This window comes from Mirounga leonina, unplaced genomic scaffold (assembly GCF_011800145.1).
Source record: "Mirounga leonina isolate KUSES-001 unplaced genomic scaffold, KU_Mleo_1.0 Mir_127, whole genome shotgun sequence".
Lineage (NCBI taxonomy): Eukaryota > Metazoa > Chordata > Mammalia > Carnivora > Phocidae > Mirounga > Mirounga leonina.
Genome location: NW_023270316.1, coordinates 11,085,612 through 11,103,297, shown reverse-complemented (window position 1 = coordinate 11,103,297; position 17,686 = coordinate 11,085,612). Strand labels below are relative to the sequence as shown.

The 17,686-nt window shown below is 37.5% G+C and overlaps 1 protein-coding gene across 3 annotated transcripts in view; it reads left to right on the top strand.

Annotated features, from left to right (window-relative positions):
- The window catches only part of PCCA (propionyl-CoA carboxylase subunit alpha), a 402,470-nt gene that overhangs the window by 119,133 nt on the left and 265,651 nt on the right, over positions 1 to 17,686 (top strand). For all 3 annotated transcript variants that reach the window (XM_035003107.1, XM_035003106.1, XM_035003108.1), the window contains one exon: positions 7,383 to 7,419. In XM_035003107.1, coding sequence (XP_034858998.1) covers positions 7,383 to 7,419 — 37 coding nt within the window. The remainder of the gene's footprint in view (positions 1 to 7,382; positions 7,420 to 17,686) is intronic.

Genomic DNA, 17,686 nt, shown 5'->3' with positions numbered 1-17,686 from the left:
TCCCTGTAGTATTTTCATATATTGTGTCATATGTCATATAGTTAATAGATGAGGGGACTGTCTTAAGGATGTTCTAAGGGGGGCGGGGCGCCTGGGTGGCTCAGTTGGTTAAGCATCTGCCTTCAGCTCAAGTCATGATTCTGGAGTCCTGGGATTGAGCCCCGCTTGGGGCTCCCTGCTCAAAGGAGTCTGCTTCTCCCTCTCCCTCTGCTCTTCCCCCTGCTCGTGCGCGCGCGCTCGCTCGCTCTCTCGCTCTCTCGCTCAGTCTCTCAGATAAATAAATAAAATCTTAAAGTTCTAAGGGCTCCTGGCTGGCTTAGTCAGTAGAACATGTGACTCTTGATCTTGGGGATATGAGTTCAAGCCCTACATTTGGTGTAGAGATTACTTAAAAATAAAATCTTAAAAAACCCCCAGAAAGTTAGTTCTAAAGCTAAGAATAGGTAGAATCAGTTCTGCTTTTTCTTCAAATATTGCCAAGTTGAATCTGTGAAGAAGTAATGATGTTTTGCTTACAAGAGATTTTTTTATATAAACAAAGAGTGAAGTATATTTGGTAAAATAGAGTTTAATAATTTTTAAAAATTTTATTGAATTTGAATATCTGTTGTTTTCTCTTACATTTTAATATAATGTAAACTTGTGGCCCTTCAATTTAAAAAGTTATTATCCTATCAAGTTTGATCTTTTAACTGAGCCACCTAGGTGCCCTTGATCTTTTAAACTAATGAAATACACATTTAAAATTACAGTTAAGGGGGTGCCTGGGTGGCTCAGTTGGTTGGGCGTCTGCCTTCGGCTCAGTTGTGATCCCAGGGTCCTGTGATAGAGCCCCACATTGGGCTCCCTGCTCAGCCGGGAGTCTGCTTCTCCCTCTGCCTCTCTCCCTGCTTGTGTTCTCTTGTTCTCTCTGAAATAAATAAGTAAAATCTTTTTTTATTTAAATAGAATTACAGTTAAGATAGTACCTTTTTTTTTTTTTTTTTTTTTTTTTTTTTAAGAATAGGCTTAAAGGGCGCCTGGGTGGCTCAGTTGGTTAAGCGACTGCCTTCGGCTCAGATCATGATCCTGGAGTCCCGGGATCGAGTCCCGCATTGGGCTCCCTGCTCAGCAGAGAGTCTGCTTCTCCCTCTGACCCTCCCCCCTCTCATGTGCTCTCTCTCTCTCTCTCTCTCATTCTCTCTCTCAAATAAATGAATAAAATCTTTAAAAAAAAAAAAAGAATAGGCTTAAAAAAAGTGGGTTCTGTGAAACCCACCCACATTTCAAACATTTGAAGTTGCAGGCCGCAGTAAGAAAAGTGCTTGACTGAGGGTTAAAAGACAAGGAGGGTACATATTGGGCTTGGTTTTGCCCAGCAGCAGCGATATTTCATTGAGTGTGCTTTGTGTTAAAGTGAAGCAAAACCCAGGCCTATCTGGTTCTTGGGCTCCTGCTCTGAACTACCATGTGGCACTTCCTTGCCACTTATCACTTAGACTTGTGAATTTGAACAAGCCACTACATCTCCTTGGATATAAGTTTATTCACTTCAAACACTGATGCTGTGGAGGTGAGCAGTTCTGTTGGCACTCAAGTAGATCATTTAGGCAACAGACTTGTTTCTGTGGAAGCTGATGGATAGTTGTTTATTCATTCAACAAATAATGTGTTGGTGTTTTGATTTGCTAAGCTCGGGGGGTTTCGTAGAGCACAGCAGACCTAGTCGTTGCTGTCATGGAGATTAAGTGACAGGGGCTGTCATAATTGGAGGACAGAGTGTAATCTGGTCGCACAGCAGTGTGTGACCTCGTAGGCACCAGGGTAGGAGGGCTGCAGTGGCTTTCTGGAGGGAGTCCGGAAGCACATACCCCTGAGTCTAAAATAGTAGTTTTTCTCTCCTCTAGACCACTGCTTCCTGACTAAACTCCTCACACCCCTCTTGCCTTTCTCTAAACTCTTCATTTGTTTAGTGGTTCATTCAGTCTTTCATTCAGCAGCAGCTGTTTACCGAACGATGACTACATACCAGGCAGTTCTAGGAATTTAAAACCTACCACTGAACCAGTTAGAGAGTTTTGCTTTCATAGAACTTACATTTTAATGTGGTAGGGAGATGCAGAGGGTAGACAGTACTCAAAATAGTAAGTAAATTATGCACCCAAATTCTTCCAAATGCAGCCATAGTGAGGACTCTTCATTTTCTTGCTCTTAGGCTGAAGTGCAGCCCTGTTCCACACTCTGCTTGGCTCACTGTTCAGGCCCCAGCCCCCTGACTCTGTTCCACCACACTTTCATTTGTCAGGTCTCTTTCATAGTAGCTGCATCTGAGAAGTTTCCTGGAATTCTGTTTTTGAATTTGAGATTCCCTATTGTCACATGCCCTCTTCACCTTTTCTGCATAACATGCATCTCGGTAATGGTTTCTTTGCTGCTGTATAATCATTTAAGGGCCTGCCTTTTCCACCACACTGTAAATTACATGAAGGCTGGGATGGTGCCTTTCTTGTCCCCTTCTGTCTTCAGGGCCTGGTATTGGCATATAGGCCGGGGAGCTAGAGACTGCCTGGTGGGCTTAGGGGTGGGAAGGAAAGTCAAGGTAGGGAGGAACTGGGGACGAGACTGGCGGTGCAGGCAGGATCAAGAACACCAAGTAAAGGAGTTCAAATTTGGTTCTCAGGCATTGTATGGCATGCAAAGTTTAAACAGGTTTTGGGAACACTAGTTTGTTTTGATAACATTTAATGTCCTAGAAATCATTGATTAGATAGTTTGAGTAACACCCTCAAGCATGGCGGATTTAATTTTTAAACTGTGAAAGTAATATGAAGTATGAAATTTTGATCTTAATGGTAAAAAAGTTAAACATGTACGTAAGTGTCTGCAGCAATAAGTCCAAGTTCCCTCTTTCCTAACTCTTAATCCTACTTTGAAGCAGTAACTCAAGCTGAGGTTTTTGTATATGTGCATGCATAAGCTTTTATGAGCATTCCTAGGTGTTTTTCTGTCTTAATGTAGATAAGGTCATACTACTTTTTAAAAAAGTATTTATTTATTTATTTTGGAGAGAGGGTGGGTAAGTGGGGAGAGGGAGGTGGGCAGAGAGAGAAAAACTCAGGCAGACTCCCTGCTGAACGGGGAGCCCGACGTGGGGCTCAGTCTCACACCCATGAGATCACAGCCAGAGCCAAAACCAAGAGTCGGACGCTCAACCAACTGAGCCACCCAGGCACCCCCACATATGACTCTTAAACAAAAAGACAACCCAATTTAAAAATGTACAAAGTGTTTGAATAGACATTTCTCTGAAATGGCCAATAAGCACATGAAAACCTGTTCATCACGATTAATCATAGGAAAATTCAATCAAAGCCTCAATGAGATACCACTTTAAACCACTGGGGTGGCTGCAGTAGAAGATTATCAAGTGCTGGCAAAGATTTGGAGAAACGAGAACCTTTATACACTGCTCATGAGAATGTAAAATAGTGCAGCCACTTTGGAAAACAGTTTGGCAGTTCTTCAAAAGGTTAAATATAATGTTACCATGTGACCCTGTGATCTCACTCCTGGTTATATATCCAAAATATATATGTCCACTCAAAAATTTGTACACAAATGTTCATAGGAGCATTTTTGATAGTAGCCAAAAAATTAAAAACAATCTAAATGTCCATCAGCTGATGAATGGATTAAAAAAATGTGGTATATCCATACAAAGGAATAATATTTAGCAATCAGAGGGTAATACTGATACATATAAAAAAAGATAAGGTCATACTATATATATCATACTATATATATTCTCCTACAATTCGCTTTCCCCCAAAGTGCGCACTATATTTGAAGTATTCTTAGAGTGTAGGAGTTACCTTCCTAAACCCAGTCCTCATTCCCCGGCATAGAGCCAAGGCATTTGGAACTCTGTGCTGAGTCCCGAAAGGTCCTGCAGGAACAGGCCAGGCCTTCCACTGGACTTCATGCTGTCATTTTCTGCCACTTGCTTTTTGTCTTCAGTTTTCACCTCATGGACTCAGTTTCTAGAACATGGGAAATACCTTCTGAATTTGGGTTTTTGTTCATGTTGTTCTTTCTGTTTAGACTTCTTTCACCCTAATCTTCCCATGGCAGTGGTTGTTCTCTTCAGGCTTTAGTTTACATTTTTACTTTAGAAGGACCCTTTCATTTTTTTTCTTTATTTAAAAAAAGTATCAAGTAATCTCTGCCTCCAACGTGGGGATCAAACTCACAACCCCAAGATCAAGAGTCACATGTTGTACTGATGGAGCCAGCCAGGTGCCCCCAGAAGGACTCTTTCTTAGTAGTGTATTTACAACATGTTCTGTCTTCCTCTGTACCTTTTGTTTCCATGTAACATTTGTATCAATTCTCAATTGATTTGTTTGCTCTCTTTCCGTTTCCCTTACTAAAGGAGGCTGTAAGTTCCACGAGTGCAAGAACTATTTCATGTAGTATTATATATGGTCAACCTCATCTTTTTAAAGACTATGACATATTCCATTTCATGTATGTATCCTTTTGGTACCAGTTCCTTATTGAAGAAGGCCTTTAAAATTGTTTTTCTGATTTTCTTACCAAAGCACCAGCAACAAATTAAAAACTCTCTCTTTCATGTGCATGAAGTTGCTGGATTGAACGATTTAGGTCTTCAAACTTTTGATAGATACTAACAATTCTTAAAAAGCTGGTACCCTTTCATATGACATCAGTAGTGAGAGTCATGTCTGCTTACCTTCAGGCTTTCACTCCTGCCTGTTGGCAGACTTTGGCAGATCGACTGTGGTGTCTCATTGTTTTCGCTTGTATGCGTATAATTATGACTAAAGTTGAACATACTTCATACATTCTTTTGGATTTCTTTTTATGGAAACTTCTCATTTAATCTTTTGACCATTTTTCCTGATAATTGTTGATCTTTTTTCTTGTTGATTCAAGGCTTTTTATTAAAAAATGTTTTTCTGTCTGTAGTCTTATAGGAAAGTTATACTGTGTGATATATCATTGCCATTGAATTTGGAACTGTATGGGGCTTTTCATCTCTTTATATAGCCTGATAATAGCTAAATGTGCTAAAAGAACAGATTAGAGATGAGTGTATTTAATAGTTTCTTTTTGAAACTGGGAATAGTTTTTAAATGTCTAATATATAATATGTCCTGAATAAAATATCTTGGGATAAATGAGTGACAAATGTAAAATTACTTTTTAGTGAAATTTGTTTTTCATAGTAGGAAATATTTTTTTCTTAAGAGTTTCCAGATAAAAATATAGGTTGCCCAGTTAAACCTGAATCTTAGGTAAACAATGATTTTTTTTAAAAGTATGTCCCAAATATTGCAAGTATGTCCCAAATATTATATCATAGTAAGGAAACGTGACATATTGATTAGTTAAAAGACAAGATTGCTTTGTGGCAGTTTATAGAAGTGTGGGATTTGTGGCAGTCAAAAACATTTTTTAGAAGTTCCGCTTTGTGTAAATAGATCTCTGTATGTCCACACATAAATATGATTAATGAATTCTGTGAATTATCTTTTAACATTTGCGTCTTTGTCAGTTCTCTCAAGGTAACAGACTTTTGTGACAGCAGTTTATTTTCTCTCCCAGTATATTTTGCAAATACACTATTACACATTTGAAAGAAAAGACATGTTAAAAGTTTCCTTTTAGGCTCCTTATAATCCAGCCTCCATCAGCCAGTGCTCTTCCTGTATTTTGTTCGCGAGGCACTAATTGTCCGCATTTGGCAGGTTTAACACTTCCTGACAGAGAGGCTATTAAGGGGAGGTATTCTCCAATAACTGTCACTGGCTTGAACAAAGAACCTTCAAATTCAATGTGTGGAAACCACTAACATTCTTAAATGACCCTTTTCATGGATTTTTATCCCTTTAAGCTAAAATTTGGAGAATGTAGGGTCAGCGAAAACAGCAAGGTGTAATAAAGCAGTAAACCTTGATTTTTGGGAGAGTAGAGTGGGAGGTATAGATTTATCTCTGACTTGAAAACAATTGTTATTTGGAAAATCTCATTAGCAGATGTGACTGCTTGGAGTAAAAAAAAAAAAAGACTTAAAACTGATGTCGCTTTCAGGACCGCTTTGAACTTAACAAGCACCTATTTGTGGAGCAGACTGGCTAATGAAAGGAAATTAAATTTTTCTGACAACTTCCCCTGCCAACCTCCTTATTCAGGGGATGTTATTAGGTACTGAAGACTTTTTAAGGAAGATTTTTTTTTTTATTAGACATAAATGAACCAGTTATAAACATCCCCCTCCCCTCCTTTTGGGGGAGGATTCTGACATGGTTACTCTACATTTTTAAATTACTAGCTTAAAAGCTTACAAAATACCAGGCTTCGCTTTAATATTTTAAAGCAGTTTTGCCAAAAAGTCAGGCATTCTCACTAGCTACTGGTTTCAAAACATTGTCATTTCTTGTGTAGTTTACATCTCTGAGTTGTAAAGAAAAGCCACATTTACTAGGGAGGCTTGGATTTAACACCTTTTCAGCTTTCTCCTTATTGTTCCATGGGGAAATGTATCCAGAGTGTCCTGTGCTCATGTGTTAGGTGAGAGTTAATGATCAATGAAATGGTTTAGATTCGAGGGAATGTTTTCTTCTGTCAGTTGCATTGGTTGATATTTAGCACTAATTAATCCTTATATCCATCAACTCTTACCTTGTACTTCTTTGAGAGGCATTAGCTTTCCTTGGCTTTTTCGAAGTTTACCCCCACAAGTTGGTTCATGGAATTTAAGGTTTTAAATTACATAACAAAATGTACCTAGTAAAGATAAAAATATGTACCTGAGAAAAGGATGAAAAGAAAAGGAAAAAGTAATGAAGACTACTAAAGGAATTTTTTTGGGGGGGGGACAATTGGCAATTTCTGTAGATACTGCTGAAAATTTACTTTTTGTTTCTAGAAAATCGTGAGCCTCTCCCAAACAATAGAGAATCAACTCCCCCTGCTGACAGAATCCAGGAAAACATGACGTGTAAATATCAGAGGGACAGAAACAAGCTGGCTGTAGACAAGCTTTAATGATTTGATTTATGATTCAGTATTGATTGTAAACATCTAAATTCTGCTGTTAAATTCCAGCAACTGCACCAAATCATTTGGCAATTCTGGTAGTGCTTCCTGCCAGCTAATTTCAAACTGCTTTGAGTTTCTTAATATAATAATGATGAGGTAGAATTTACATTCCACTTATGGTATTAATTTTACATTTCTCTGAGTGAAAAGAGGTAGAAGGTTGTAAAATTGAACATTAAATGAATCAGAGGAGACAGTAGTGCAATATATGACTGCCCTAAAGACATTGTGCAATGGCTGATGGGATTAATGTTGGATCTCATTTCCTGCTTTTACAGGATGCAGATGAAGCTGTCAGAATTGCAAGGGAAATTGGTAAGTTCTTAAATTAACTTTGTTAGAGTTTCTAGGTCTTTCAGCAGAAACGGTTGAGTAAACATGTAATAAGTAACCCCATAGAGCAAATAATATTTTAATACTTTTAGAATTTTGATTACTTGTTCCTTTGGAAGAATGTATCAGCTGAATTACCATGTTCTGTTATGAAACCAAACTTTAAAGAGTAATTTGATTTTAATTACAGCTCTTTTGTAAGTTGAAATCATGGGCTAGTTAAAAGAAGGAATTGTCTTAACTCTTGAGCTTGGATGTAATGTAGGTTTTATGTACTTAGTTGAATACAACTTATTAAGGTTAAAGACATCGGTGATTAAAATGAAGATTTCCTATTTGACAAGGCCCTTCAAGTTTTTACCTTTTCTTAAGATGTTAAATATCACCTTTTAATAAGCTTGCTAGGAAAGAGAATGTGAGAAATCAGAACTGAATATTCTAAATTGGAGTAAAAGGTAAACTGAAGGACTGTTTTACTTGACTGTTTTAGGTACAGTTATACTGGGGCAGGGCTTACCAACTTTTTATTTTAAAAAATATTCCTATTGCTCATGACAACGATTTCTATTTTCAGTGTCTGCTAATTAAAAAAATGTATGAGGGCATATTGTTATCAGGGATTAGTAATGCTATTAAATAACTTTACAATTGTATTAAATACAGCAAATTAGTACTTGTATACATTTGACAGAACTTTGTAGGTATGTGAGAGAAATCAGACAATGCTTGGCAGTCAGGAAATTTCAGCATCTTAGCATTCGTACTTGGGTAGGGCCAAACTTTTCAGCATCCCACATTAACATTTCTTTAGTCCTGTTTTCTCATTAAGATTGATGACTCAGAATTATTTTTTTCACTGGGAGAGCGTTTGATTTGGCAAAATTTACATAGGGGTGTATGTGTGTGGGTGGGTGGGTGTGTGTGCGCGTCTTATTTCTGAAAGTAACCAGTTGAGTTAGTAAATACATTCTTTACAATAGGCTCAGGCTAGCTTAACAGTTCTTCAGTGATCTGGAAAGTTGTTTGATTTGTTGGGTCCCTGTTTCTAGTTGGGTCTTGCTAAATTATTTTAGTTTGGCTCATGGTTAAGTGTGTTTTGTTGTTTGTTTTACAAACATTGCTGCTACTGATGTAGATTTGGACTTAAGACCAGGTCTTAGAAAATTTTATTTTATCTGACTACAACATCTCTTCCTTAATCATTTCTTCAGACATACCAACATTTTCAAAAAGCATTTCAGTACTTCACAGAAGATTTGCTAGATTGTTGAATAAGTTGGACTACATGGAACTGATTTGTGGTTTATTCTTTGAGAAAATCAAAAGCATCTCTCTCAGGTTTGAAATCACTGGCATTCCTCACAGCCTAAGAGGCATGGAGCATACCTGCTGGCTTTTGAGGAGACTTTTTTCTTTTAAAATATTTTATTTATTTATTTGAGAGAGAGAGAATGAGAGAGAGCACATGAGAGCGGGGAGGGTCAAAGGGAGAAGCAGACTCCCCGCCGAGCAGGGAGCCCGATGCGGGACTCGATCCCGGGACTCCAGGATCATGACCTGAGCCGAAGGCAGTCGCTTAACCAACTGAGCCACCCAGGCGCCCTGAGGAGACTTTTTTCTAAAGTAATTTCATTGTATACTCTTAGATTTAAAAAGTTGTCTTTCTGGTTCTAGTTTAGATAGTATTGTTATTAACTCCGTAATACTATTAGCACAATAGTATCTACTTTAAAAGGACAGAATGTTTGGAGGAATTTAGAGAAATGAAAGGGATTAGAAGAATATCATGAATTACATTGGCATGCCATATTTCGAATTATGACTCTTCAACTCTTGAGCATTTCCTTTGTATAAATGGCAGGCTGCAGATTGCTTGCTTTCATGTCTTGTCTTTTACCTTTTTTTTTTTTTTAAATCTGTGACCTTTAAAATAATCAGTTAATCATAATGGGACTCTGAACGGTTCTCATCACTTGGCTTTCCTCCCTTAATATTTTAATGCTGTGCTTACTCCCCTTTGAGCTTACTCCTGAGGTTACCTAATTCGATCTCAGGCTCTTTTCTTTATATTGAGGGATAACCTTTATGACTCCTTCCTCTTTCCTATCTTCTAATTCTTCTCCAATTTGCCTTCTCATTTGTAAAAGAAATGATCGTAATCATGGCTGTTAAGTGTCAGAGGGTTAGTGTTTTGCTTATGCTGAAAGGGAAGCCATAAAACTTGAGGTGAAATAAAACATAATAAAGAACCAGGGTCATCAGCTTTATAAAGCATTTGGAATTTCCCTGAAACCCCTTCTGAATCACCACGGAAACCTCCCATAAAACTTTTTCCCTCAAGTGCTAGCTTCTAAAATAAATGAAATTACATATTATTAGTCTCTTGATATTGTTTCATTTGGTGATTCATCAGTTTTGTTTTCTAATTTTATTGAGGGCTTTCACATTTTAACTCATTATGATTCTGATGGGCCTTTGTGAATTCATCTAAGAGTTAATTTAAACATTGATTCCACAGGAAAATATGCTCCTAGTTCTAAACAACTGAATTATAATCAAACCCTTGAACCTGTCCATTTATATGTAGCAGATTGCCCATGTCATATATACCTGTTTACGGATTTCTCTGCTTTACTTCTTTCTGTGTTACATGGAGAAAATAAATTGATTATCTTTTCTGTGGTTCCCTCCTCTCTTGTGTCTTCTCTTCTGGAAACAGGAATCTATGAGGCCGAAAGAGGAAGCTAACTGCCTTGAGCATTGATGAATTAGGTGTCTTTTACATAATAGTAGCTCTTGTTTAAGGAGCATTTTTTCCATGTAGCAGGCACTTTGTGACTGTTATTTCTAATGCTAATTCTTGGGTTAATTATTTCATTTACATTTAAGAAACTAAGGATTAGAAATGATAAGTAATTTGCTCAAGGTCACAGACCTACTGAGTGGTGGGCCTGCTTTAAATTTAGGTTCATTTAGTGCCAAAGACTATGGATTTTTCATTATACTTTTGCAAAACTAATGGGATTAGAGGATGAGAGCTAAAATTTGAGTCACCACTTTGTGTAAGATACTGTAATGCACTTAAGCATGTTATATGTGGATTTGAAGAAACAGCCTCTTATCATTGATAGGGTGAGAGACCATTAAAGCTTAATATGTTACTTTTGTGTGCTTGTTTTTTGGTCTTCCTTGTCTCTCTCATTCTCACTCCTGATTTTTTCTTTTGACCTCTCTAAGTTTAGAGATACAGGGCTATTGATCCCCAGTTTATCTTTAACCTCAGTGATAGACAACAGTAATCAGCTTGATTTGCATTAAAGTTTGATCTTTTTACTTGATCAAAGGTCTTCAGTACAATCAAACCGAATTGATTCCTAAAAAAAGAAATTGTAAACTAAAACCTGTCCTTTAACCACCCCCGGATTATTCAGATTCTTTTCTTTTGCCCATCTTTCTCAGAATCACAAGTCTTGCCTGATTTAAATAAAAATTTTTTTGATCCTCAGATTGACCATACTCTAAGCCTACTTCACCTGCAGTTTCTACATCTCAGCAAATGTCACTCCTTTTACTCAGTGGCTAAAGCTAAAACCCAAGATCTATCCTGGTGTTGTTGCCCTGTCATCCCATTGTCAATATATCAATAGATACTGTCAGTCCTTCATTCAAAATAACCTCCCATATTCATTACTCACTATCTTTACTACCCGTACTCTCTCCCAAACTACCATTGTCCTTGCAGGGACTGTGACAGCAGTTTCTCTACTTTTCTTAAACACTTCAGAGTCATTCTTCATGTAACTGTCAGTGTGATAGTTTAAAACTCCAAGCAATAAGGACACACCCCATCTCATCCCATCCCATATCTGCTTTAAGCCCTCTAATGGCTTTTCCTTGCATTTAGATAAAATCAAAATTCCTTCCCCTGACTACAACCCCAAATGATTTGGCACCTGCCTTGCCCTCCAGTCTCATTTTAGACTACTCCCTTCATTGCCTGCTGTGCTTTAGGTACACTGGCTTTCTTGAATATACCAAACTTCAGAGTCTTAGAGTAAGGTTTTTTTTGTTTTGTTTTGTTTTGTTTTTGAGGGGGGGTTGAGGGGGCTCTTGAATACTCTAGCTGATATTTTCACACAGATGGCTCCTTGTAGCCTTTCATATATTGGCTTACATGTCATTTCTTCAAAAGAAGACACTCTCATACTGCCACTCAGTCATTCCTCTTATAACCATATTCTTAATCTCTGTGTAGATGTTTTTCTTGTTTGTTAACTTTTTCCTCTGTTATTTTGAAAAATTTCAATCATACAACATTTTGAAAGAATTTTACAGTGTGTACCTATATTCCCATCATCACGATTCCACTATTAATTTTTTGGAGATTTGCTTTATCATTTATCCATTTGTTAATCCATCTTGATTTTGGTGCATTTCAGAGTGCAGCTGCAGATATGTATCACACTAAATACTTTAACATAGAATTATATGCATACATACATGTGTTGGACATGACTGTCACCCCAGAGAGTTCCCTCATGCTCCTTCCAAGTCAGTCCTCACCATTTTCCCCAGGTGCAGAGTCAGCTAGTTCTAAATTTTTATAGTAAAGATTGGATTTTTAAAAAATTGAGATAAAATTTCAATACTATAAAAGTCAGTCTTTCAAAGTGTGCAGTTCAGTGGTTTTTAGTATATTCACAATGTTATGCACCATCACCACTGTCTAATTCCAGTACATTTTTATTACCCCCAGAGGAATTTCTATACTCATTAGTATTCACCCCCTTCTGCCCTCCAGCCTTGGCAACCACTAATTTACTTTCTGCCTCTATGAATTTACCTATTCTGAATGTTTCATAAAAATGGCACTTTTTGTGTCTGGCTTCTTTCACTTAGAGTTGTTTTCAAACTTCATCCATGTTTTACCGTGTATCAGGGCTTCCTTCCTTTTTATGACCAAGTCGTATTCTATTGCATGTGTATACCACTTTGTTTTTATCCACTCACCTGTGGATGAACAATTGGGTCAGTTCCTCCTTTGACTATTGTACATAGTACTGCTTTGAACATACATCTACATGTATTTGGGTACCTGTCTTTAATTCTCTGGGGTTTATACGTAGTTGTGGAATTGCTGGGTTGTATGGTAATTCCATGTTTAACCTTTGGAGGAACTGCCAAATTGTTTTCCACAGTGGCTGTAACATTTTACATTCCTACCAGCCATATTCCAGTTTCTTCACATCTTTGCCAGCGTTTGTTCAGGTTTTTTTTTAATATGGCCATCCCAGTGTGTGTGAAATGATATCTCACTATGCCAGATATTGACAGAATGGATAAAAAACACAATCCAACTATATGCTTTTGACAAGAAACTCACTTAGATCCAGAGATAGAAATTGAAAGTGAAAGGATGGAAAAAGATACCCCATGCAAATAGTAACCAAAAAAGAACTGGGGTGGATATACTAATATCAGACAAAATAGACTGTGAGTCTAAAACTGTTACAAGAGACAAAGACATTATGTACTGATTGTTATAAACACACGTGCACCAAACAGCAAAGATCCCAAAATATTTGAAGTAAACATTGACAGAATTGAAAGGATAAATAGATAGTTCTAAAATAATAGTTGGAGACTGCAATACCACACTTTTTGTAATGGATAGAACATCTACAGAAACAATCAGTAAGGAAATAGAGATCTTGAACAACACTATAAACCAGTTAGACCTTATATATTGAACACGCTGCCCAATAATAGAAAAATACACATTTTTCTCAAGCATCTATTTATTAAAAGGAGGAGTGACTGAATGATTGAGTTATAAAGAATTTTTAAGGGAAAGGAAAAAATATCAAACCGAAACAGGTATCTCATAAAGTGTGTTCCTTGTCTTGCAATATTCCCAGGACTTAGTTCAAAATGGAGATATCTCCCTGCCCCCTTCATAGAATTATCTTGATGGATTGCTTTTCTCTTAAAATAACATGAGAGATCCTGCATTAAACAGATTCTATTTATCTTTGCAAATGATTGTTTTATGTTCATTTGGTTACTGTTTTGTAGATAGTTGACCATGTGGGTTAATTTCCTTTGTATTTCTAGTACTTAAGACAACGCTTATCACATAGTGTATATTCAGCAAGTGGTTATTCAGTGAATGAATCCAAACAAATGTGTATATAATCACACATTTAAAATTTTTTTTCACAATATTTATAGACCATAATTTGACAGTAATTTTCTCATTCCTTTTCCCTTAATCTTCAGTTTTGTAATGGAGATACCTGGGAAGAACAGGAATATTAAGTAAACTATGATAAACTCCCAGCAAATAGATAATAAAACGTAAGATTATTCAAATAAATTCAGTATGTGCTTGTGAATGACTACTACTCAGCAATTCTTGTAGGTGGTTCTTGCATTCATTAGGCTGGGCTGATGGAAGCTTTTATGAATCTAAGATTCAGATGTGTGAGATTATGTGACAACCTTATTGCCTTCTCCCTTATCTCTGATGGTGACATCTTACCTTCTTTGCAAGATAGGCTCTCCTATGTCTTTTCTTTCTCCCTCCCTCCTTCCCTCCCTACAACCCAATGTGGGGCTCAAACTTCCAATCCTGAGATCAAGAGTCTTACGTTCTACCAACTGAGCCAGCCAGGTGCCCCCTTCCATTTGTTTCTTTTTGATACTAGCCTTCAGACTGCCTTGGCCTCTGTCTCTGATGAGTGTGTAGGGGCTATGGTTATCCTTTCTTCTCTGCCTTGGCTGTTTTCCTTTGCCTGTTCTTCCCATCTTCCTTTTGACATGGCATTACATTAAAAAAGGTGCTCATATTTTTTTATAACTAAGAACAAATTGTTCATACTTAAGAGGGATAAAAATACTTGGCTAAGCCACCAAGTCTTTTATTTCCTCTATTTCATGCTGCTTAGGATATTTTTCACACGTCGTATACGACTGTGTGGTTGAAGATACATTGAAGAAACCTTTGAAAAAATATTATAATTTAGACTTTTCTTCACAATAGCACATCATGTTAATTTATTTTCCAGTTTGGTCCTCAGTAGAAGATATGTTTCATGTGCTAAGGAGATTTAATAAGAAATGCCTGAGGAAAGGTTATGTTGAAGAGAATAGTGTTAAAGTATTCTTTATGAAATCCATTAAAAAGTGAGGCTTTTTACTTCGCTGTTTTCCCGTCGTCGTTGAAGTAATGTGATCATTTGAGGTCAAGATGATAATCCCTGGGAGATGAGAGCGTGAGTTCTGTATCCCCTCTCTTCTTTTTTCCCTACTGTCACTTAGGGTACTTATCTCTATATATTTTTTATTACTCCAGCATACATGTTTTGGCTTTCAGCATGATTTTACAAGTTCTCTCTCTCTCTTTTTACCATATTTGCTCCCACTTTTTGTTTTTCTCAGTCCTTAATTACCTTTCCTTTTATTATTGTTCTTTCTTGCATTCCTTTTCTTTTTTCTATTCTATTGCAAAAGGCTCTGCATAATGTTCTGACAATAATGTGAAAACACGGAGCCTTAGGTTTTTGTTGGGAAACTTCCTGTCTGTGAACCCCTTTTGCTCTAATCTATCAATACATTGAAATGTGCTTGATTTCTGTTCCCTGGAGCAGAGTTAGGGATCTAATTTTGTATTTGCCTAAGTAGAGGGAAATAGGTAGACAAGATCAGTTTTTCTGAAAAGAGTAATTGCTTCTCCTTGCCAAATCAAAACAAGTAATGTTATGTTTTGGTGTACTTTAGCTTATAACACGTCTTGATTTTACTTTTATGTGTACACTGTTGGTTCATTCTTACTTAAACTAGATATATTTATGTGGTTATTTATGTGTTTGGATGGCCAACTTAGGAAAGGCAAAAATATCCTGTGCCCTCTCACACTTTTTATTTTCCAGTGGAAGAAAATACAGTGTTAATAAGGATCATCACAGGTATCTTTTTTGGAGATTATATATATTATATATCTGAGTGGTAGCAGAGATATGAATAAGTCACTGTTGGACTGCAATATGTAACATGTTTACATTCTAGTTACTGGATGATTATAAATCCCAGATAGTATTAACGTGTATGTTTATCACCTTAGTCTGAAATGTGCGAACCCAAAGGGTTACAGCAAAACTAAGTTGATAATGTTAAAACTAACTATAACTAGTTTGTAATTAAAAGACTAGGGGCACCTGGGTTGGTTAAGCAACTGCCTTCGGCTCAGTCCCCAGGATGGAGTCCCGCATGGGACTCCCTGCTCAGTGGGGAGTCTGCTTCTCCCTCTGATCGTCCCCCCTTTCATGCTCTCTCTCTCTCATAAATAAATAAAAAAATCTTTTTTTAAAAAAAAGACAACAATAAAATCAGTAGAAAATTATGACCAAATATATACAACATGCGTAATGGTATTTATTTCCCCAAATAGCTTGAATTTAAACTACCTCTTTGTTTGTGTACACAATAGGAATTTTTCCATTCCTAGTAGCCAAGTGTTGTATGGTAGCCACATTTCCCAGTATATTCTAAATTGTATTTCCCTGGAAAACTGTGGTAATATGCTAATTTTTATTTGAGTCTGTGCAGTTGTTGTTAGTTCATGAGAGCTCTAGTATTCCACATTTGTATTGCTCTTTCCTTGTTATCTTAAGCGACAAAGACTTTTTCTTCATTCTGTGTGTTCACTTCCCGTCGGTCACATTGTGGGGTAGGGAAGGAGTTCTGTTCTGTTGCCAGCCTCATGCAGAGAATAAGGCTGATGGAAGTTCTACCATCTGCAGTGTCATGGATCACAGAGGCAGGAAGTCGAAAGGGCTCAATTGTGGTATCAGCAGTGAGGCTTTTCCCATGGTTCAGCGTTCACTGTTATGTCTCATTATATGGTTTCACTGTTTGTGCATGATAGCTATCTCCCAAATCTTGAATTCATCAACTTCTTTCCATTTCTCTGCTGTTCTCTCTGTTTAAGCTAATCACTGTGATAGCCTTTCAAATGTATTCCTCTGTCACAGGTGGGATTCCTTTGGAAACAGATTCTGGAAGTTTATTGGGGGAAATACTCTTGGGACCAGCCTGTGTGAGGGAGTGAAAGAAACTGGATTGAAGGAGAAGTTGAATTGAGTTGAGATGCAGACTCAACAAAGGCCTTAGCTGATCCTACAGAGGGCTCTGGTCTTTCATAGTTGTTTTAACTTGGGGCCATGGGATTGAGCCTTTGTACACCCATATCAGCTTACCACTGCTTGTGGACTGCCCCTAAGAAGGGGCAAGACCTTAGGCAGAAAGCTGAGGACCAGTCCGCTGTTGGTTGCCAACAAGACTTCCAGCAGCTGGGGGAATGGCCTAAAGTGGTGATTTGAATAGAAATCCCTGTTTCACAATTATGATATGTATTTTTCATGATTGTTCATTTCTGAGTTCATTTGTTCTTTCTCTCTCTCTCCTCCCTCCCTTCCACCCTCCCTCCCTCTCTCTCTCTCTCTCTCTCTCTCTCTCCTTCCTTCCTCCCTCTCTCCCCCTTTTCCTCCCTTCCTCCTTCCCTTCCTTCCTTTTCTGATTTTATTTTTAAATAATCTCTATACCGATATGGGGCTTGAACCCACAACAACCCCGGGATCAAAAGTCTCATGCTCTACCATCTAAGCCAGCCAGGTGCCCCAGGTTTCTCTTAGGACTTTTGACTTGTTTCTTAGGAATGTATTTTAAAATAATTGAAAATTTTCTACTTTTTATTTTATTAATTTCTAAATTGCTTTCCGATCAGTGAATATGATCTTTTTTATTTAGAATCTTTCTGATTTGATGAGAAGTATTTTATGGCCAAGGAGTAAGTCACTTTACATCTTACATGTGTACCTGAAAAGAATGTATATTCTCAAATTATTGTATGCTGTGTGTTATAGATAACCAATAGGTCAAAACTACCTGTTAGGATGTTTAAATCTTCTAGTGACTTTTGACTATTTGATCAAATTTTTTTTTAAAGATTTTTTTTTTATTATTATTTATTTATTTGAGACAGAGAGAATGAGAGAGAGAGAGCACATGAGAGGGGGGAGGGTCAGAGGCAGAAGCAGGCTCCCTGCTGAGCAGGGGGCCCGATGCGGGACTCGATCCCGGGACTCGATCCCGGGACTCCAGGATCATGACCTGAGCCGAAGGCAGTCGCTTAACCAACTGAGCCACCCAGGCGCCCCTATTTGATCAATTTTTGAAAGAGTGGATTTCC